Source organism: Mucor velutinosus (genome assembly GCF_035048745.1).
Source record: "Mucor velutinosus strain NIH1002 chromosome Unknown tig00001549, whole genome shotgun sequence".
Lineage (NCBI taxonomy): Eukaryota > Fungi > Mucoromycota > Mucoromycetes > Mucorales > Mucoraceae > Mucor > Mucor velutinosus.
The window spans coordinates 555,859-572,476 of NW_027041929.1; the positions used below are offsets into that span (position 1 = coordinate 555,859).

The window sequence follows — 16,618 nt, forward strand, 5'->3', positions numbered from 1 at the left end:
CACAATATCTCAGATAAAGGGTTCCATACTTCAATAACAAACATCACACTTTAAACCATCAAAGTTATATTAAACCATGCTATGACGATAGCTCACCCGAGCCCATCAAGGTTACTCAAATCGACCCTTATGGCCAGTGCTCTTGCATTGATTACCACTTTAAATCAAACATCAACAACATTTGCCAGATATCGCAATAGCAGCACCTACTGCTCTCTACCATCACTAATCCTACAAGCTAGTTGCAAATGTATAAATACTCTTCTTTTTTTTTTTTTTACTAAATTCCAGGATCTTCAGTTCATTTTATACACAAATAAAATACAGTTGATTTCTATTGTATTTTACTATTGCTTTATTTTTTTTTTTTGTGAAATCTATTCAAACCTGATTTCACTGCAGATCGCTCAAACGCTATTTTTCGCTACAACCGTATAGTGGCGCATATAGGTTTTCTATTGTGCGCCAACATTAGTCAATACACGCTTTGGATTTATAGTATTTTATAGACTTGAGCACCGTATGGACGTTTCTGTGCTATTGTTATTGAAGAGGAAGGACGTACCGTATTTTTGCCATGGTAGAAAGCATCGCAGTAGGTATCCAAACAAGGTTTCATTTTGTAGAGCAAACACAAGAAGCAAAATTTATTAGTTTATAAAAAAAGAAGCCTGGTTGAATTGGCAGCTGTACTAATAATAATAATACTGTCGAAAAAACACTGGTTTTCTTTATATCAATTGCTTATATCATCTAAAAATCCATTCATACAATGTTCAGCAGCCTCTCAATGTAGGTATATAACTTTTCTGATATGAAAATCTCCAACAACATCAACATGAGGCGTAAAAAAGCCACACTACTACAACCAAGCAAGATATCACCAACAAGCACTTTTTAAATACTACGTTTTGCAACATCTCATCCATCATCAATCTATTATTCGTAACTGTTTGTAATTAACGCTAACAGGTTCTTATATCAAGCTCATTTCTCATTAAAATTGCCTTATTCCCAAAAGCCTTCTATTTCTCACCAACAACCCCACCATTCAATCCAAAATCAAAATACACCATTATCGTTTTTCTCTATAAATTTCTATACAAACTTGCTACTTTCAAAGCGAACTTCAAAGCGAAATTCAAAGAGAAACAAAAGCGAATAGAGAAAAGCCAGGCAGCGATGATTCCAAGGTATAGCCTCTGCCACAGGTCCATCCATTGACAAGCCATGTTGGACTGTCTTGTAGGGAGGACTAGGACATTGAGATCAGACGGATTTTTCATGTTACCTTCCCTCCTTTCTTTTATATTCAATCCAAATCTGTTTCTGTCTGGCTTCTACGAAATTGACATTGCATTTTCAAGAGATTTATTAGTACTTTTTATGAATTGAACTTGCGTTTTTCCAAAACTAAGTGGAAACCCGTACGGCTTACAAGAAAATGTGCCCTACTTGATTTTAACATTCCGTTTGGCATGTTGTGTTGAGAGGTTTGCATCATTTCAAAACTCGTTACTGCCTTTTTTCCTTTTCTTCACCATTTCTACCATCAAACATCATGCCTGTTCATGCTGCCACCGTGGCTACTGCTGTAGGCGCACCGTCGACGCTGAATCTAGACAACGATCGATCGCATGAATCCATCTTGCGACTTGGCGACGAGCTGATCTTTTACGATCAAAATAACAACATGCTCACAGCCGAGAACCCTCTTGAAACTCGTGCCTGTGTACGACCGTCTCAGCCGTCGTTTCTCTCTACGCGCGACGCTATGGGCACTAGCATCTTTAGACTAGAACCACAGCAATCACATGCTGCACAAAAAGAACTCGAAACATTTGTGGGCGAAGACGATATCGAAAGTCTTTCATGTGAAGCGAGCATCGAGGAATTGGAGCAATTAACCATATTACAACACAAGGCTGACAAGGAAATTGCTCAAAATGAAGCCGAAAAGCGTCGGCTATTAGGCAAACCAGTGGTGTATGGTCAGGTCATTCAATTATTTAACCAGCATTTTAAGAAATACTTGACAGTGACAGGCAAAACATGCTTCAACAACAAAGGTGCTCAACATCGGTTGCAGGTCAATTTATCGAGCGAATTTGTAGGCTACTTTAGGATCATGCCTCGCTACAGGATCCGGTTTGTGGGCGATGTCATTCGCGTGGGCGATACGGTGGCATTGCAGTGTGTTCGACCTGAAGGCTACCTGAATGTGGATTATGACAGCAGCGGAAAATCAAACTATGAAGTCTATTCGCATACTCGGCTGTCATCGTGGACCATGCGGCTGCATTATTCATCCACATCGGATCAGGATACCAAGCATATCAAGTATACAAACGCTGGGCAGTATGTCAGGTTTTATCACAAGGAAATGGAGTCTTATTTAGAGGCGCCATCCATTTATGGGTGAGTAGAATGCATTGGGTATACTGCACGAGTGAGGAGTATTGACATGTGATTGACAGAAACAACGTCGTCATGCTCAAAAAGCACATTATCAATCCATTGGATCCCAAGGAAACAGAGTCGCCTCAAGCGTTTTGGGAGGTATATATCAGGCACCGTGTTGAGCAAAAAAGATGATACTGATGCTTTCATTGCAGATTGAGAATGTGGACATGTCTCGTGGATCCAAGGTGCGCTGGAGGAAATCCATTCGAATTCGACATATAGCCACACGAGCCTATCTCTCTATTGATCCCAGCAACATTCGTATTGATCCGGCCACCGGAAAGACCTGCTTGTCATTGCAGCTGGTTAAAGATCCACCTCGTCCATTTGACTCGAGCCAGGACAGCACACTGTTTCAACTGGTGCCTGTGTCAGCTCCCTCCCTCACTGGAGTTCCTTACGGCTCGTTTCTTCGCATCAAGCATACGCTGACAGATTGCTGGATGCATGCCGCCTCGAATGAGGATGAGGATGCCGCTAGCACGAGTGCAAGCGATGTGCCTAAATTTACCATTAGCAATCCGTCTTGTTCCTCTTTGCCTGCCAGTTCGAAACCTACTAGACCGTCACCCCTTTTGCAAGCGCCCAGTAGTTTTATGGCAACTAGAATCCACCATGAGCGATTCAATTCAACGGAATCTCTCTTCTCCAACATTATGGACAGCCAGCAGCAACAACCCGACTATTTTGATGTGGATATGGTCAACGATACGCTCCCAGACTTATCTGATGCTTACCTTGATATCTCTGCCGCCCAAGACTTGTACTATCATGATTGTTTCTCCATTACACTGGTAGATCAAGAGTTGGCAGATACCTTCAATTACGCCAATGAAATGTTGCCACCTTTGCAGCGTTTCCTGTGTCAACCGAGGCCCATCAACAAGGATACGAGTGTCAGTTTCCCTATCCTGCAGGATGAATACGAGTCCATTGCCAACATTCTGAGAGCATTGATACGGTTCTGTACAAAGAGCAATGAATCCGATCCTTTGAAACGAGTTGGGTTGCCAATTGAGTACCATCAAATACTTGTGCGAGATATAGGCATCATAAAGACAGTGATTGATATGATTGTCGTGCCCTTCAACCTTACGAAAAGGAGAAAGATCAGAGAAAAGTTACAGCGCCAGACACAACAGTCGTTCAAGCAAGCTGTCGATTGTACCACAACAAGCCCTGACGAGAAGGAAGTGACCCGATCAGAATTACTGCTGAATACCCAATTGAAGCACATCTTGACACTCTGCTACCACCTTTTGCGCGTGTTCCTCGTCCGTAGACCATCCGCCCTGCAAGAAGAAGACAATGATGGCACTGACAATGATGGACCAGGCAGAGAAAACCAGTTCTACGTCTTCAACAAGGCAGGTGAGCAGGGCATTGCTTTGTTCATTGAGCATCTCTCGTACAATGTAGGTGCTACTGATATGCTGATTCGATTGCTGGAAGTGGTGGAACAGCACAATGTAATTACACTGTCCATTGTCACATCGCTGATTGAGAAATCCCTCGTGCGGACGTGTGACATTACTGAGGAGCTTAAGAAAGGTGTTCGTGTCGAGGACACGCAGCAAAGAGTCACCTGTATAAGGCTATTGAGCGCGTTGTGCCAAAAGGCAGCGAGTCCAGCCTCCTACCGCAGTAGCAAGAATACCGCTATAAAGGCTGACACCGCATCTCTCTTCTTGCTGTATCGCGAAAGAGTCAGGGAAGGCTTGTTCAGTCGTAGTGGAGCGTGTTTGCTGCAAACGAAGGTGGTAGATAAGCATGTGCAAGTTCAGTTTGTGAATGATATGTGGTACGATTTAGGCGACTTGCTCCAGCAGCAACCACACATGCTGCTTTTCATAGAAAGTTTGTTGGATTTGGTGTATTCCTTGTCTAATGAATCACATTCCAAGACGGATGGCTTCATGAGTCAGTGTATCAGCAGAGAAGTCTGCCTGTTATGCCTAAAAAACACTGCTTTGCCTTGCACCCTTCGCTCCAAGTTTTGTGATCTGTTGAGAGGTAATTCTGAGTGATTTCTTGTACAGGATGATGTGCTAATATGCGGTTCCTTAGTCCTATACGTAGATGTATCAACATTTGAAAAGGTGGCTTTGACTGACTACACTATTTATACGCAATCGATCAACAACAATACCGAATACTATCCATTTGGGTCTTCTGGCATCGAAGCTGAATTCTTTCAGAGCCTCAAGCGTTGGATATTCCGTTTTCTAGATAGTCGACATCATGAGGTATCAAGTAGCCTTTATTGCAGTGAATACATTCAAATGCTCATGTAGACGTTTTGTATAGTTTATCGAGGACTCTGATGATATCCAGTTCTTGTCGTCGGTCTTGCAGCTGGTGCATACACAATTACGTCTTGGATTCTTTCAAAAAACAAGAGATGTGGGTATACTGTTCAGAGCACTTGTCCATGTCTTGGATGGACGCACAGATGCAAGGTAGATACAAAACGAAGCTGAGCGTGGGGCTGTTTGCTGACACTGATCTTCGCATACAGAAATGAGGAGCACTGCAAGTACATTACAGATGTCGACACGCCTCGCAAATGGCGTGAGCGGTATGTTTTGACCGAGAAAAACATGTTTGTCATGAACACAAAGATACAGATACTGCATATTTTCGACTTGATATTTGATTTGCGACTTCGAGTGAGAATGTCCAAACTAGCAAACACTTGGAAAGTGGTGACAGAAAAGTAAATGCTGCTTGCATGCTCATGTTCTTTGTACTCACCCATCTCATTCACAGTGACGCAGCAGAATACCACACGTCTCCGAATGCATCAGGACTTTTGCTCATGCTGTCCGTATTTGAAGAGACAGAACTGAGGGACAGAGAGGAAAGTCTCATGCCAATACTAAAGGATATTCTCAAGTATCAATATGCTCCTCTCAAAGAGATAGTCGTTGTCGTCATGCATAGGCTGTTTACAGACAGTCAAGGTACGTCTTGCCATCAAGTATTCATCACAATAACTCATAGCCACTACGACTAGAACTGTTCAAGGAGGTAGCCAATGCTGTTGTTCTTAGAGACCCTGAGCAAGCTCAAGTCTACAAGACCATCAAGCAGCAGCTAACACAACTGCAACGTATTGTCTACAGTAGTAGATTCACTGACGATCACTGCCTTTTGCACCTGTCGCAGATATCCAACATCACTCAAGAGCTGCAAGAGCTTGTTACAGTGCCAACCGACAGCGAAGGTGTCCCCATTTACGATGAAAGCGTCTACTGTCGCATCTTCAAAAGCCTCGATGCCTGTGATTTCCTAGTGGATGTGCTGGTATCTTTGCTAAACATCTCTGCCAAGCACTACCACGCCTACATTGACACTATCAATGCCTGTTTGGGCCTTCTCTGCACTATCACCAGTAACGATAAGGAGCTGCAAACTCAATTTGTGCTCTCCAACATGGATCTGCTCATCAGTTTGACTGAACTCTCAGCAAAGATTGCAGTGACGTTTGCGCAATTATGCTCCAATAACCTGTATCTCAGTGTTCACATCAAAGAGGACCATATCATTCGTCTGCTAGAGATATCTGAGGGTCATCAAGGCGAGTATTTGCTTGTGTTTCATGATCTCATGAAGACACAGGGCAAGTTTATCAAGCGAAACCAGGATATCGTGATGCGATTCTTTATGGACCACCGTCAAGACTATGTACCCTTTGATTCTGTGGAAAAGCTCAAGAGCATGCACAATTCGGATTACTGCATTCATCTGATCAGCATGCTGGCTATTTGTGGGCAAGGCGAGAACACGTTTGGTCAGTCTTTTGCACGCACTATATTCTCCATCCAGGACATTTACGACATTGTGCACGACCAACATGTATCCATCCAGCTCAAATCAGTCATGCTCAAGTTTTTGGCCTCCATTTACATTGAGGATGTCGAGTTGGTATCAGAAGCACCCATCTATGATAATGAAAATATCGTTCAATTAATCAAATTTTCAGAAGATGCCATCACTCAATGCATCTACACGTCGTCGCCATCAACACAACAGCAAGACCAGAGCAATGACTATTACGTCCTTGTCTTTCGTGGCGTCCTGGCATTCCTGAGAGCTGTATTTGAGTACCACATCTCAATTGAGATAGCAGTGTATGAGATTTATCGCTACACACACTTGGTCGACCTCACTGTCAAACTACTGCCTCTGGCCTACCGAGATGAAAAAGCATTGCAAGCAAATTTGGCTTGCTTGGATAGTATGATTAACGTAGCAGGCTTTAGAGGTAGTATGAGCCCCAGGGAGCTACGTGATATTCTCAAGGATGCTACAATGACACTGGATAGGCTGTATGCTAGAAACCGCCATCATCATCAGGAACAGCAATCCACCTTTACATCCATCAGTCATTTGATGTCTATTCAGGATACAGTGAATATCAGTTTCCAAAAACTGTTTCAGGAAATCAAAACTAGTAAAGCAGTAGAACAGTACCAGCAGCAAGAATTTGATAGGCTCTGTAAGCACCTAAAAGAGAATGAAAGCAAATATTAACCAACACATTCTATTAGGTTCTCATTTTAGCTTGTCTGGCGACAGCGCCATGGATACAGACGGTAGTATCGAGTCTTTGATCGCCTATCTTTCTACCATGACGACATCGAAAGTCAATAAACGGGTTGAGTATTATCAAGTAGCGACTATCAAATTACTCGAAGAAGTGTCCCGAAAGTACATTCGACAGAGGACCGAGACGGATCCCAATGCAAATCCTAGCCGTTATGAAGCACTAGAAAAGAAAAAGGTCAAGGCTCAAAACGCATTGAATGATTTGGGCTGTACACTGGTGGCTCAAAACTTGCTCTCGTCCCCTAGACGACGTATCTTTGATGCTGCTCTTAAGCTACTGATCTCGTTGCTCGATGGAGGCAATAAGAATGTTCAGGTACACGATGCATCTTTACATTGGACAAGTAGGGAGGCTCATGCGTTTTCTTCTTGACAGGACAAACTGGAAGAATACTTTTACAGCATTCGAGAAGAAAGGTTCTTTTATTCGTTCCATCAGCGCTTGCAAAGCGGCATCAACTCATCCAAAGACGCGCAAATCTATCTGACGAGACGGATGTACAAGATGAATCGCCAACAACACATGCTGGACAATGTCATGCAGCAGCAAGAAAAGGCCACTAATAGCACTGTTACTAGACGCAAAAAGAGCAAATCCATCAGTCTGGTGGAATCTAGCTTTGCCGCACCCATTGCAGCTAGCAAAAGAAACAGCTACCATATGATGGCTCGAAAAAGAGCATCCAGTATCTATGTCAACCAGCAGCAACCATTGTCCATAGAGTGTAATGAGCTGTACAAGGATATTTCACAATTGATGGTGACCAACAGTGAAACAACCTCTGAATTTGGCTCTACAGCAAAAGACTTTAAAGTGATGCAAGATACAATGAGAACACTGCAACTGATGGTGGAAGGACACAACCTACACTTGCAAACATACCTGGCCAAGCAGCCCGACAACATCAAAAGCTTCAATATTGTATTGGATGTGGTTGAATACTTTCATGCTATTGTGCCTCTTTGCAATGAGCAGAATATAAAGTTGATCATACAAGTGTTGGATACAATTACAGAGCTGGCACAGGTAATATATAGCTATAAGGGGGCACAATGTATTGCATTAACACGCTCTGTATGTATAGGGCTGCTTGCAAAATCAAGTAGCCATATTTAACAACAAGATTATCAATCCTGTCAACACCATCTTGAGGGAAGCATACACTAGCTGTGATCACCAGCTTGTGAATGAGTTGAAGGTAAATGCACCTGTAACACCATCCATGTGTTTTAAGAATACTAATGCACTCAACTGTGTAGTCCAAAGTGGTGACATGTCTTCTCAGTTTGCTCGAAGGTGGTATTGAAAACAGTGAAACCATCTACAAAGAAATGATCGAGTCTCTTGATTTGGCCACTGTCAAGAGCAACATGGATGCAATTTACATTGAGAACCTCGCAAGCCTCAACTCCAAAAACGTGTATGAGAAACTAGAGTGTGGGTTTCTGTATGCTATTCTGGTTATGACACTCGCACCTGCCATCAAAGATCAAGAGCAAAGCGCCATGTTTTTTGAAAAGAACGATGCATTTGATTACTTTCAGAGCCATACAGGCAAAATTGAAATATTGATGGATTACGGCCAAGAAAAGCAACTGACTCGCGTATTGTTTCCTGTTCCTGAAATCTGTCAATATCTAAGACAGGAGACAAAGCAGCGATTTTTGTGGAATGTCAAGCGGTAAATAGGGTATACATGCGTGATGGATACTTGCACTCATCCTGCTATGTGGGTTTAGGGAGTCGCCTTCGAGCAAGATTGAAGATTTTGTTCAGCAATCAGACATGATTATATACGAGCAAGTAGCCCCACATGTCTTCAAGCAGGGTTGTTACTCATCATTCATCAATAGGATTGAAAATCAAGCGCATGTGGCTCACAGTAAATACCTATCGTTCTTGACAGAGTACAGTGCCTTTTGGTGGGAGTCAGCATACGGTGTATCCATTCTTTTGAATTTGCTGCTCATGATGTACCCGAATCTACTGGTGGATGCAGTCAACACGCATAGCAGCAACCAGAAGCCGTTTCTTATTTTGTGCTGTCGGTATCTGTTGGGCCTGGTTCATTTAGGCTTCTGGCTACTACTGACAGCAGAATTCTACTTTATTCAACTACCCGTGCTGATCAATCGCCGTCATGGGCCTCATGTTCGCACCTTTATCTGGGCAAGAACATTGACCGACTCAAAATTTCTATATCATATCCTCATGGTGTTCTTTTCCGCCATTGGTCTCGTGTATCCAGGTTTCTACTCTTTGCATTTGCTGGATTTTGTGTTTCGAGATAGCATCTTGCAAGGTGTCATTTCAAGTATCACTTTGAATGTGCATTCCATTTCTCGAACTGTACGTATTGTCTTTGTCATGGCATGTGGGTAGTACTGATGTTACTTCAATACAGGCCATTTTAGGTATCATTGTCATCTACATTCATAGTATTGTTGCCTACATGTATTTCAGAAAGGAGTTTGATGTCTCTAAAGGCTTGTTTTGTGGGTCGCTGATGGAGTGCTTTGTTACTGTTCTTTCACATGGGTAAACTCAATGTCGTAGTACGTGTATAGATCATCATTTAACAATGTAATACAGTGTCAGATCGGGTGGAGGTATTGGCGACATATTGGAGCCTGATGAATTGCACAAACCAAGTGGATGGCGAACAGCGTTTGAAATGTCCTTTTATCTGGTTGTCGTTGTATTTTTACTGAACGCTATTTTTGGTATCATCTTTGATACCTTTGGGCATCTCCGTGATGGTATGTGATGGACATGCGTGGTATTCAAAGTAGATTTTGACTTGTTTGTGCATTGGTAGAAAGATCGTCTATCCAACAAGATATGAAAAATTGTAAGTGCGTTTTTTTTTTTTTTTTTGCTATGTACAGGTGCCTTAATGTCATTTCTTTTTAGCCTGTTTCATCTGTAGTATACCAGCAGTCGAGTTTCAGCGTCATGCAAAGAAAGGGTTTGAAGATCATGTCAAAAATGACCACAACATCTGGTAGGTATCAGAAGCATTTACTAGAGAGACATGCTCATTGTCAAGTTTTGTAGGCAATATCTGTTCTTTTTGGTGCATCTCAGGAACAAGGACAGGACTGAATACACAGGACCAGAGTCCTATGTGTCTGGATGTCTCAAGAATGCTGATTACAGCTTCTTTCCTATCAACAGAGCATTGGGATTATCGACAGACGAGCAAGACGATACTGAGAGACTAGATAGATTGGAAGAGATGAGTCAGCAGCTGTTGGACAAACTAGCCAAGTTAGAGGAACACTTGGACAAGCTGACCGACCATCAAATTCGATCAAGACAAAATAGTTTTATGCTGTCTCCAATGTAATTTGCCACTGTTAATGCAAATACACGCTATTCTACTGTACATCAATTGGATGCATTATACGACCAAAAAGCAAAGCTTTCCGAATAAATGTTCCAAAATACATGACTCAATTAGATTTCATGTCTACAACAAATAGATCATTTGATCAAAAATTAAGAACAGTGATTGCCTTCATGACTCCAAAGGTTGTAACTGCTACACTGAGACAACCTGATAATCTCCGATACTTTTTTTTTCTGCTCCAGATTGGCCAGATTGTTTGAATTTCGACTTGATTGAAGTATTTTGTCATGTATCTTTAGAATATGTCTGACACTAGTCATATACATCATTCTCCCTCTCAACCCGACGCTGAGACCCCTCTGCTGTGGACTCATGTAGTCGGCTCAAAACGCAAAGGCAACAACAAGAAACAGCAATCCATTGTTTCTTTCAATCCTACGCTCATCCAACGACCAGTTACGGAGGCAGAGGCATCTCAACAGGCCATCAATGGAGAGGCCTCTTCAGGACCTATGGCTGTCATACGTCCATTCCTCAAGGGTATCGAGGAGGATTCGGTTTTCATCGATCTGACACCTGTCAAAGATCGTAATCTATTGAACAAGGCCCTTCTCAAGTTCAATGAAGCTACAACCAACTCTGAACTTTATGAAGACTTTCTTGGTTACCGTAGCAAACCAAGACATTACCTTGGCCATGCTTTTCTCGAGACAATGTGGCTGCCTGAGTGTGTAGGACGCACCACACTCATCAACGACGGCATTACCCTGGAAGATGGTACCTATTTGAGGGGCTTTCCATCCTACCCTGGCGATGCCACCATTGTCAAGTTGACATTACAGAATCTCCCTTTCTTGCCAGCTTTGCAACTCAAGGAGGAAATGGCGACTCGTCTCTCCCGATATGGTGATGTCCTGGATCATGGCATCTCAAGAACTAATGGCATCTTCCAAGGTGAAGGTTATGCTACGCTTAACCTTACTGTGCCTTCCTCCCCTGATTATGCCTGTGATGAATTGCACCCCGAAGACAAGCCCTGCCCTGGTCATCGACACCTGGAGAAACTCAGCGGAGTGATGATCTGGGATCCTCGTTCAGCCGATCAGCGAATGGTTCTGCTGCAATGGGACAAGATGCCCAACTTTTGCCGTATCTGTCATAGTGCCGATCATTGTAGGGCGGATTGCCCTGAGTACAAGAAGTGGATCCAGTGCTACCACTGTGATGAATATGGTCATGTGGAGTACAACTGTCCCCGTAATACAAGTCCAAACAAAGTCCGTGCGGTAGACAGTAAGGCTGCTTCGAAGCCCCGAAAAGTGTCTCAGGAGGCAAAGAGCGGTACATCATCTGGTAAGAAGAAAGCCGCTCCCAAGGTCTCCAAAGCTCCTCCAGTAGCTGCTGGTGCTGGTGCTGGTTCTGGTACTCCTGGTGGTGATACTGCTGGTGGTGGGTCTCCCGGTGGTGGTGATTCTGGTGTTGTTCCAGGTAACAATCAAGGTGATGGCCAAGGTGGTGCCCAAGATGTGGTCCACAGCGGCGTACAAGGTGGTGCTGATAGCCAAACCATTGCTCAAAAGCAAGGTGCTGATAGGGATGCCGACATGGACGAGCTCCCTCTGGCTCAAGACTCTGACAATACCACTGGTACTGAGTCTACTGATACTGAAATGGGTGAATCTCCTGCCAATCCTACTAGTGCATCCGAGAATGCGCTGGATCACCCAGTGAAGAAAATAGGTAAATTTGATGGTGCGGATGATTTTACTTCTGCCAAGCAACAGGCTGCAGTTACAGCAGCAGCACAGGGACAACAACAAGGCTTGACAGGCCCACCCTCACCATCTCAACATTAATATGATGAATTTACAACATACAGTGAAAATTGCCACCCTCAATTGCCGTGGCCTCAAAAAAATAGATAACCCAAAAAAAAGACAACAATTTATTAGATACCTTAGAACACTAGGCTATGATATCTTAGTGTTCCAAGAAACACATGCAACAGACTCCACTATTATAGACATGCTCAATACACAATTCAACACCAAGTCGAGTCTTTGGACTCCACATTGCGGCATTATATCACTTAACACCAATTATACACTTCAACACATCTCAGAAGGCATTGATGGCGGTCGTTTTATTTTGGCCTCCCTTCACCTTACTCGAGATGTACAACTTTTAGCAACAACACCACCAATAGCAACTCTACTCAACATTTACGGTCGAGCGTCAGCTCACACCGAACGCACAGCATTTTATTCAGAATTACTTGATATACCAATTGTCAAGGACACTATCACTAATACAACAAACACTATCTTTATAATGGGCGATTTCAACTATCAATACAAGGATCGGCGAACTGATGGCTCTCTCATCAGTGCACCTGTGATATGGACTGATCTTTTGGATGATTATTACATTGATGTATTTGGGGATGACAAGCACAACACCTGGCATAGTGGCAGAAATGCTGGGATTTTGGATTATATCTTTTGTAGCTCCAATGCTCATCACCTTGTAACTAGTACTAGTCAACAATACCTCTCTCCGGAGTGGACTGATCATGAGCTTTTGGGGTTCTCCTATCAATTTCAAGATTCCAATGGTCGTGGCCCTGGTGTCTGGAAGGCTAATCCCTACTTGGCTCGCAACAAAGATTTTCGCAAGGCACTGGCGGAATTCCTCATTGGCAGTGAGGAACGAAGAGCAGGTATCAAGCGGTTTACATCTCCCCAACAACAATGGGATTGGATCAAAGCAGAGGTCAAGTTATTCATCAAGCAGTATCAAATTGAGGATTTGAACTGGAGGAAGAAACAACTACATCGACTGCTTTCAAAGAGGAACAAGATGATGAGACATAAGAAGCATCGAGGATTGATATTTCAGGGATTGGACTCCATCAACCAGCAAATTCAGTCCCTGCAGCACTCAATTGCAGAAATAGAAATCTTGAAGGCAGGCAAGTTCTATCGTGAACATGGTGAGAAATCACCCGGATTCCTCAAGCGCTCTGCGGTGTCTCGAGAGAACCGTCGGTCCATTGTGGCGCTGCGAGACCCCTCTACGGGTTCAATGTGTCAGGCACAGGATGGCATATCTGCCATTGCAACTGATTTTTACACTGCATTATTCACACCAGAGGCTCTAGATTCAACAGCACTCAGTACCGTGATTCGAAGCATCCCTCAGCACTTAAAGATCAGCAGCGAACAACAGGAGGAACTGATGTTGCCGATTGATGTAGACGAGCTCTTGGCCGACAGCAAACACACTCGACGCCTTAGCAGCCCTGGCCCGGATGGCTTGCCATATGAGATTTTGTACCTGATCATGAAATTCCCACCATTTCATTCACTCATCAACCTAGTCTACAATGAAGCACTGACGAAGGGTAAGTTTCCGCCATCTTGGAACGAATCTGTCATGTGCTTGCTCTACAAGAAGGGTGATCCGGCTGAAATGAAGAACTACCGTCCTCTGTCTCTGGCCAATTCGGATTACAAGCTGTTCACTCGCAACATCAATCGTCGTATCATGGCTGTCTCTTCTCAATTGATTAGTCGCCATCAGCTTGGATTTATTCCTGGACGCTTTATTGCTGAAAATGGCATGATCTGTCAACTGATCATGGAAGATGCTCAAAGGAAATGGACAATTGCGGAACAACAGGATGACGACCCCACCTTTCGCAACTTGGATGCAGATATCGGTCTTTTGTTGGATCAAGAAAAGGCCTACGATCGTGTGAATTTGGACTATCTCAAGAAAGTCTTGACAAAGTTTGGGTTTCCTCGTCCCCTCATCAAGTGCATATACAAACTGATGGGCGACAATCTCATACGGATTAATCTGAATGGCCATATGTCAACAGAGGTTGCCAAGCTGCGTGGACTCAAGCAAGGAGATCCTCTCTCGCCTATCCTGTACAACCTGGCCTTCGAACCCTTTTTACTGGCAATCTTGCATGATCGTCAATTTCACGGATACACGATGGGTACTGCTACTACCAAGTTATTGTGTTATGCGGACGATGCTTTGGTATTTGTCCATGACGCACAGGACCTGTCTCGCTTACAACTTCATATGTCTCGCTATTGTGCTGCTTCCAACGCCAAATTCAACTATGACAAGGTGCAAGCCTTTTCGGTGTCTGGTCGGGATACATGGGACATTTGGCAAGTTCCGTTATCGCATGCCCACATCACCCATCTGCATTCTGTGGAAGATGATGAACCTTTGATATATCTTGGATTTCCTCTCGTACAAAGCAGGATCCAGCGGGTCAACTTTATGGGTGCACTGACAACCAAGATCAAGACGGCCATCCAGATCCACTCTGTCCGATCCCTGTCAGTTGTTGGAAAGGCCACTGTGCTGAATTCTCTGCTTCTGTCCAAGTTATGGTACGTTCTACGTGTTACTCCTCTCACCCAGCCCGATGTCAAGCAGCTGCGGTCACTGGCAATTCTTTTCTTGAGAAAGAACATTTTCCCTGTCATTCCTTGGAAAACATGGATTCTCCCAAAAGACAAAGGTGGACTGGGTGTTGTCGACATCCAAACTCAAGCTTCGGCTCTGTATTTTCGTTGGCTACATCCGTTGCTGGTATATGATCAATCTGTCATTGATGCCCACCCGGTGTCCTACCTTCTCAGTTACCATCTACGCAACATGAATGGATACCAGTATCACCATATTCCGCTCCTCTTCCCCTTTGCTCGTCGCAATCAGGGTTTGAAAACACAGCGCACGGGAACTGTCGATATGTTATATCGTGCAGTCGACTATCTTCCCAAGTCGTATGAAGCTGCTCGGATCAATACTGCTACTGCCATGGCTCTCCCACTACAGGCTGCCTTCTATGTCCCTCCATCCTCTTCACTGGTGGTTCCTCGTCGAGTCAAAGCGATGATGGTTTCTGATGTGTTTCAATATGATGCTCGGCTCAACTTTGTTCATTGGAAAGATACTCGTGACCCTTCCCTCCTCAATTGGAAACGTGCTCCTTCTACAGTGTTCAAAGGTCTTGCGTCTGCCCAGCTGAAATTTCAACCCTACTTCCATCCAGTGTGTAGTCCTGCTCCCCTGGTTGATTCTGATGTCTCCTTTGCGCCTCTAGTGCATCAATTTTGTCTACACGATGGCCAACCCCTTGGAAATGCTCAGGCTTCGGCCAAAACATTTCGTCTGTCCGTGCTGTCGTCGATGGAACAACCCTTGGCCTTGCAGAATGTCTCAGCTTCTCATTGGAAATTCTTTTGGTCCCTGTCTCTTACCTACATTCAACGTAATGTGATATACCGGCTCATCACAGGCTGTATCCCTTCTCGAAGCAGGTTACACTACATGATGCCTGGAGTCTTCGAGTCTCACAATTGTCCTGTCTGCTTGTCTCCCAATGAAACTGCCAGCCACCTGCTCTTTGACTGTCCATCCAAAGAAAAGGTATGGCTAGGCGTCATTTTTGAATTCCTATGGCCCACGACGTCCATCACTGACATCAAAGAGGCTCTTCTGTCCCTGGACTTTTCGGATATCTGGTACTCCCAAGTCAAAGGCATCCATCCTTACAGAATCCTACTTATCACCCTGTCTCAAATATGGCTAGCCCATATGCGCTTTGTTTTTGACAACATCATCCTTGTCCCTGAGGCGATTCTGGTGAATGTCCGCTCCACTGTTCGCCAGACAGTGGATGAGGATCAAATCCATTCCCTCTTGTAGTTTTGATAGTTTCGATAGTTCTGCTTAGTTTAGTTTAGTTAATATTTCACCTTCTTTTTATTATCTCTTTTTTAATTGCACCCGCCTCTTCACTTCGACCCAGTACTCCTAGTGTACGCGGCTCAATCAATAAACAAAATTTTTAAAAAAAAAAAAAGTATTTTGTCAGGTTTGACCATATAACCTAGGATGGACGTCCGTACTTCCTAATGCATTCTTGGAATACTTTTCAAGGCGCATCTGATGGTGTTAGTCATGAGAGATACTTTGACTAAACTTATTGAGTAATTTCAGAAAATGTGAAATGCGGTTTTTGACGAAAACGTCGAAATTTTGAATACAAAGGTCTCAAAACAGAAGTTTCAGGGGTTGCCTTGGATCGAGAGAAGCATTTTGATGTAATATATGTCTTATTGAAAGTCTTCATTTTTGAGGTCAAAAAACGCGATCGTTTA

At 43.6% G+C, this 16,618-nt stretch overlaps 3 protein-coding genes across 3 annotated transcripts; all 3 read left to right on the forward strand.

The window, feature by feature from the left end:
* Nucleotides 1-1,561: 1,561 nt before the first annotated feature.
* ATC70_007105 (uncharacterized protein) lies at nucleotides 1,562-10,424 on the forward strand (the record flags this gene model as incomplete). The annotated part of the gene is made up of 19 exons (XM_064826369.1): nucleotides 1,562-2,418; nucleotides 2,478-2,559; nucleotides 2,616-4,476; nucleotides 4,531-4,709; nucleotides 4,771-4,922; nucleotides 4,982-5,179; nucleotides 5,233-5,426; nucleotides 5,480-6,964; nucleotides 7,017-7,390; nucleotides 7,451-8,101; nucleotides 8,160-8,273; nucleotides 8,335-8,756; nucleotides 8,815-8,874; nucleotides 8,929-9,424; nucleotides 9,480-9,613; nucleotides 9,668-9,834; nucleotides 9,894-9,926; nucleotides 9,989-10,079; nucleotides 10,133-10,424. 19 exons carry the CDS (start codon nucleotides 1,562-1,564, stop codon nucleotides 10,422-10,424), a joined length of 7,842 nt encoding a protein of 2,613 aa, XP_064676467.1.
* Nucleotides 10,425-10,729: 305 nt separating this feature from the next.
* On the forward strand, nucleotides 10,730-12,283 carry DUT1 (Deoxyuridine 5'-triphosphate nucleotidohydrolase; the record flags this gene model as incomplete). Its single annotated transcript, XM_064826370.1, has 1 exon — nucleotides 10,730-12,283. One exon carries the CDS (start codon nucleotides 10,730-10,732, stop codon nucleotides 12,281-12,283), a length of 1,554 nt encoding a protein of 517 aa, XP_064676468.1.
* Nucleotides 12,284-12,452: 169 nt separating this feature from the next.
* MTM1_2 (Carrier protein, mitochondrial) lies at nucleotides 12,453-16,163 on the forward strand (the record flags this gene model as incomplete). Its single annotated transcript, XM_064826371.1, has 1 exon — nucleotides 12,453-16,163. The coding sequence occupies one exon, from the start codon at nucleotides 12,453-12,455 to the stop codon at nucleotides 16,161-16,163; it is 3,711 nt and encodes a 1,236-aa protein (XP_064676469.1).
* Nucleotides 16,164-16,618: the final 455 nt, after the last annotated feature.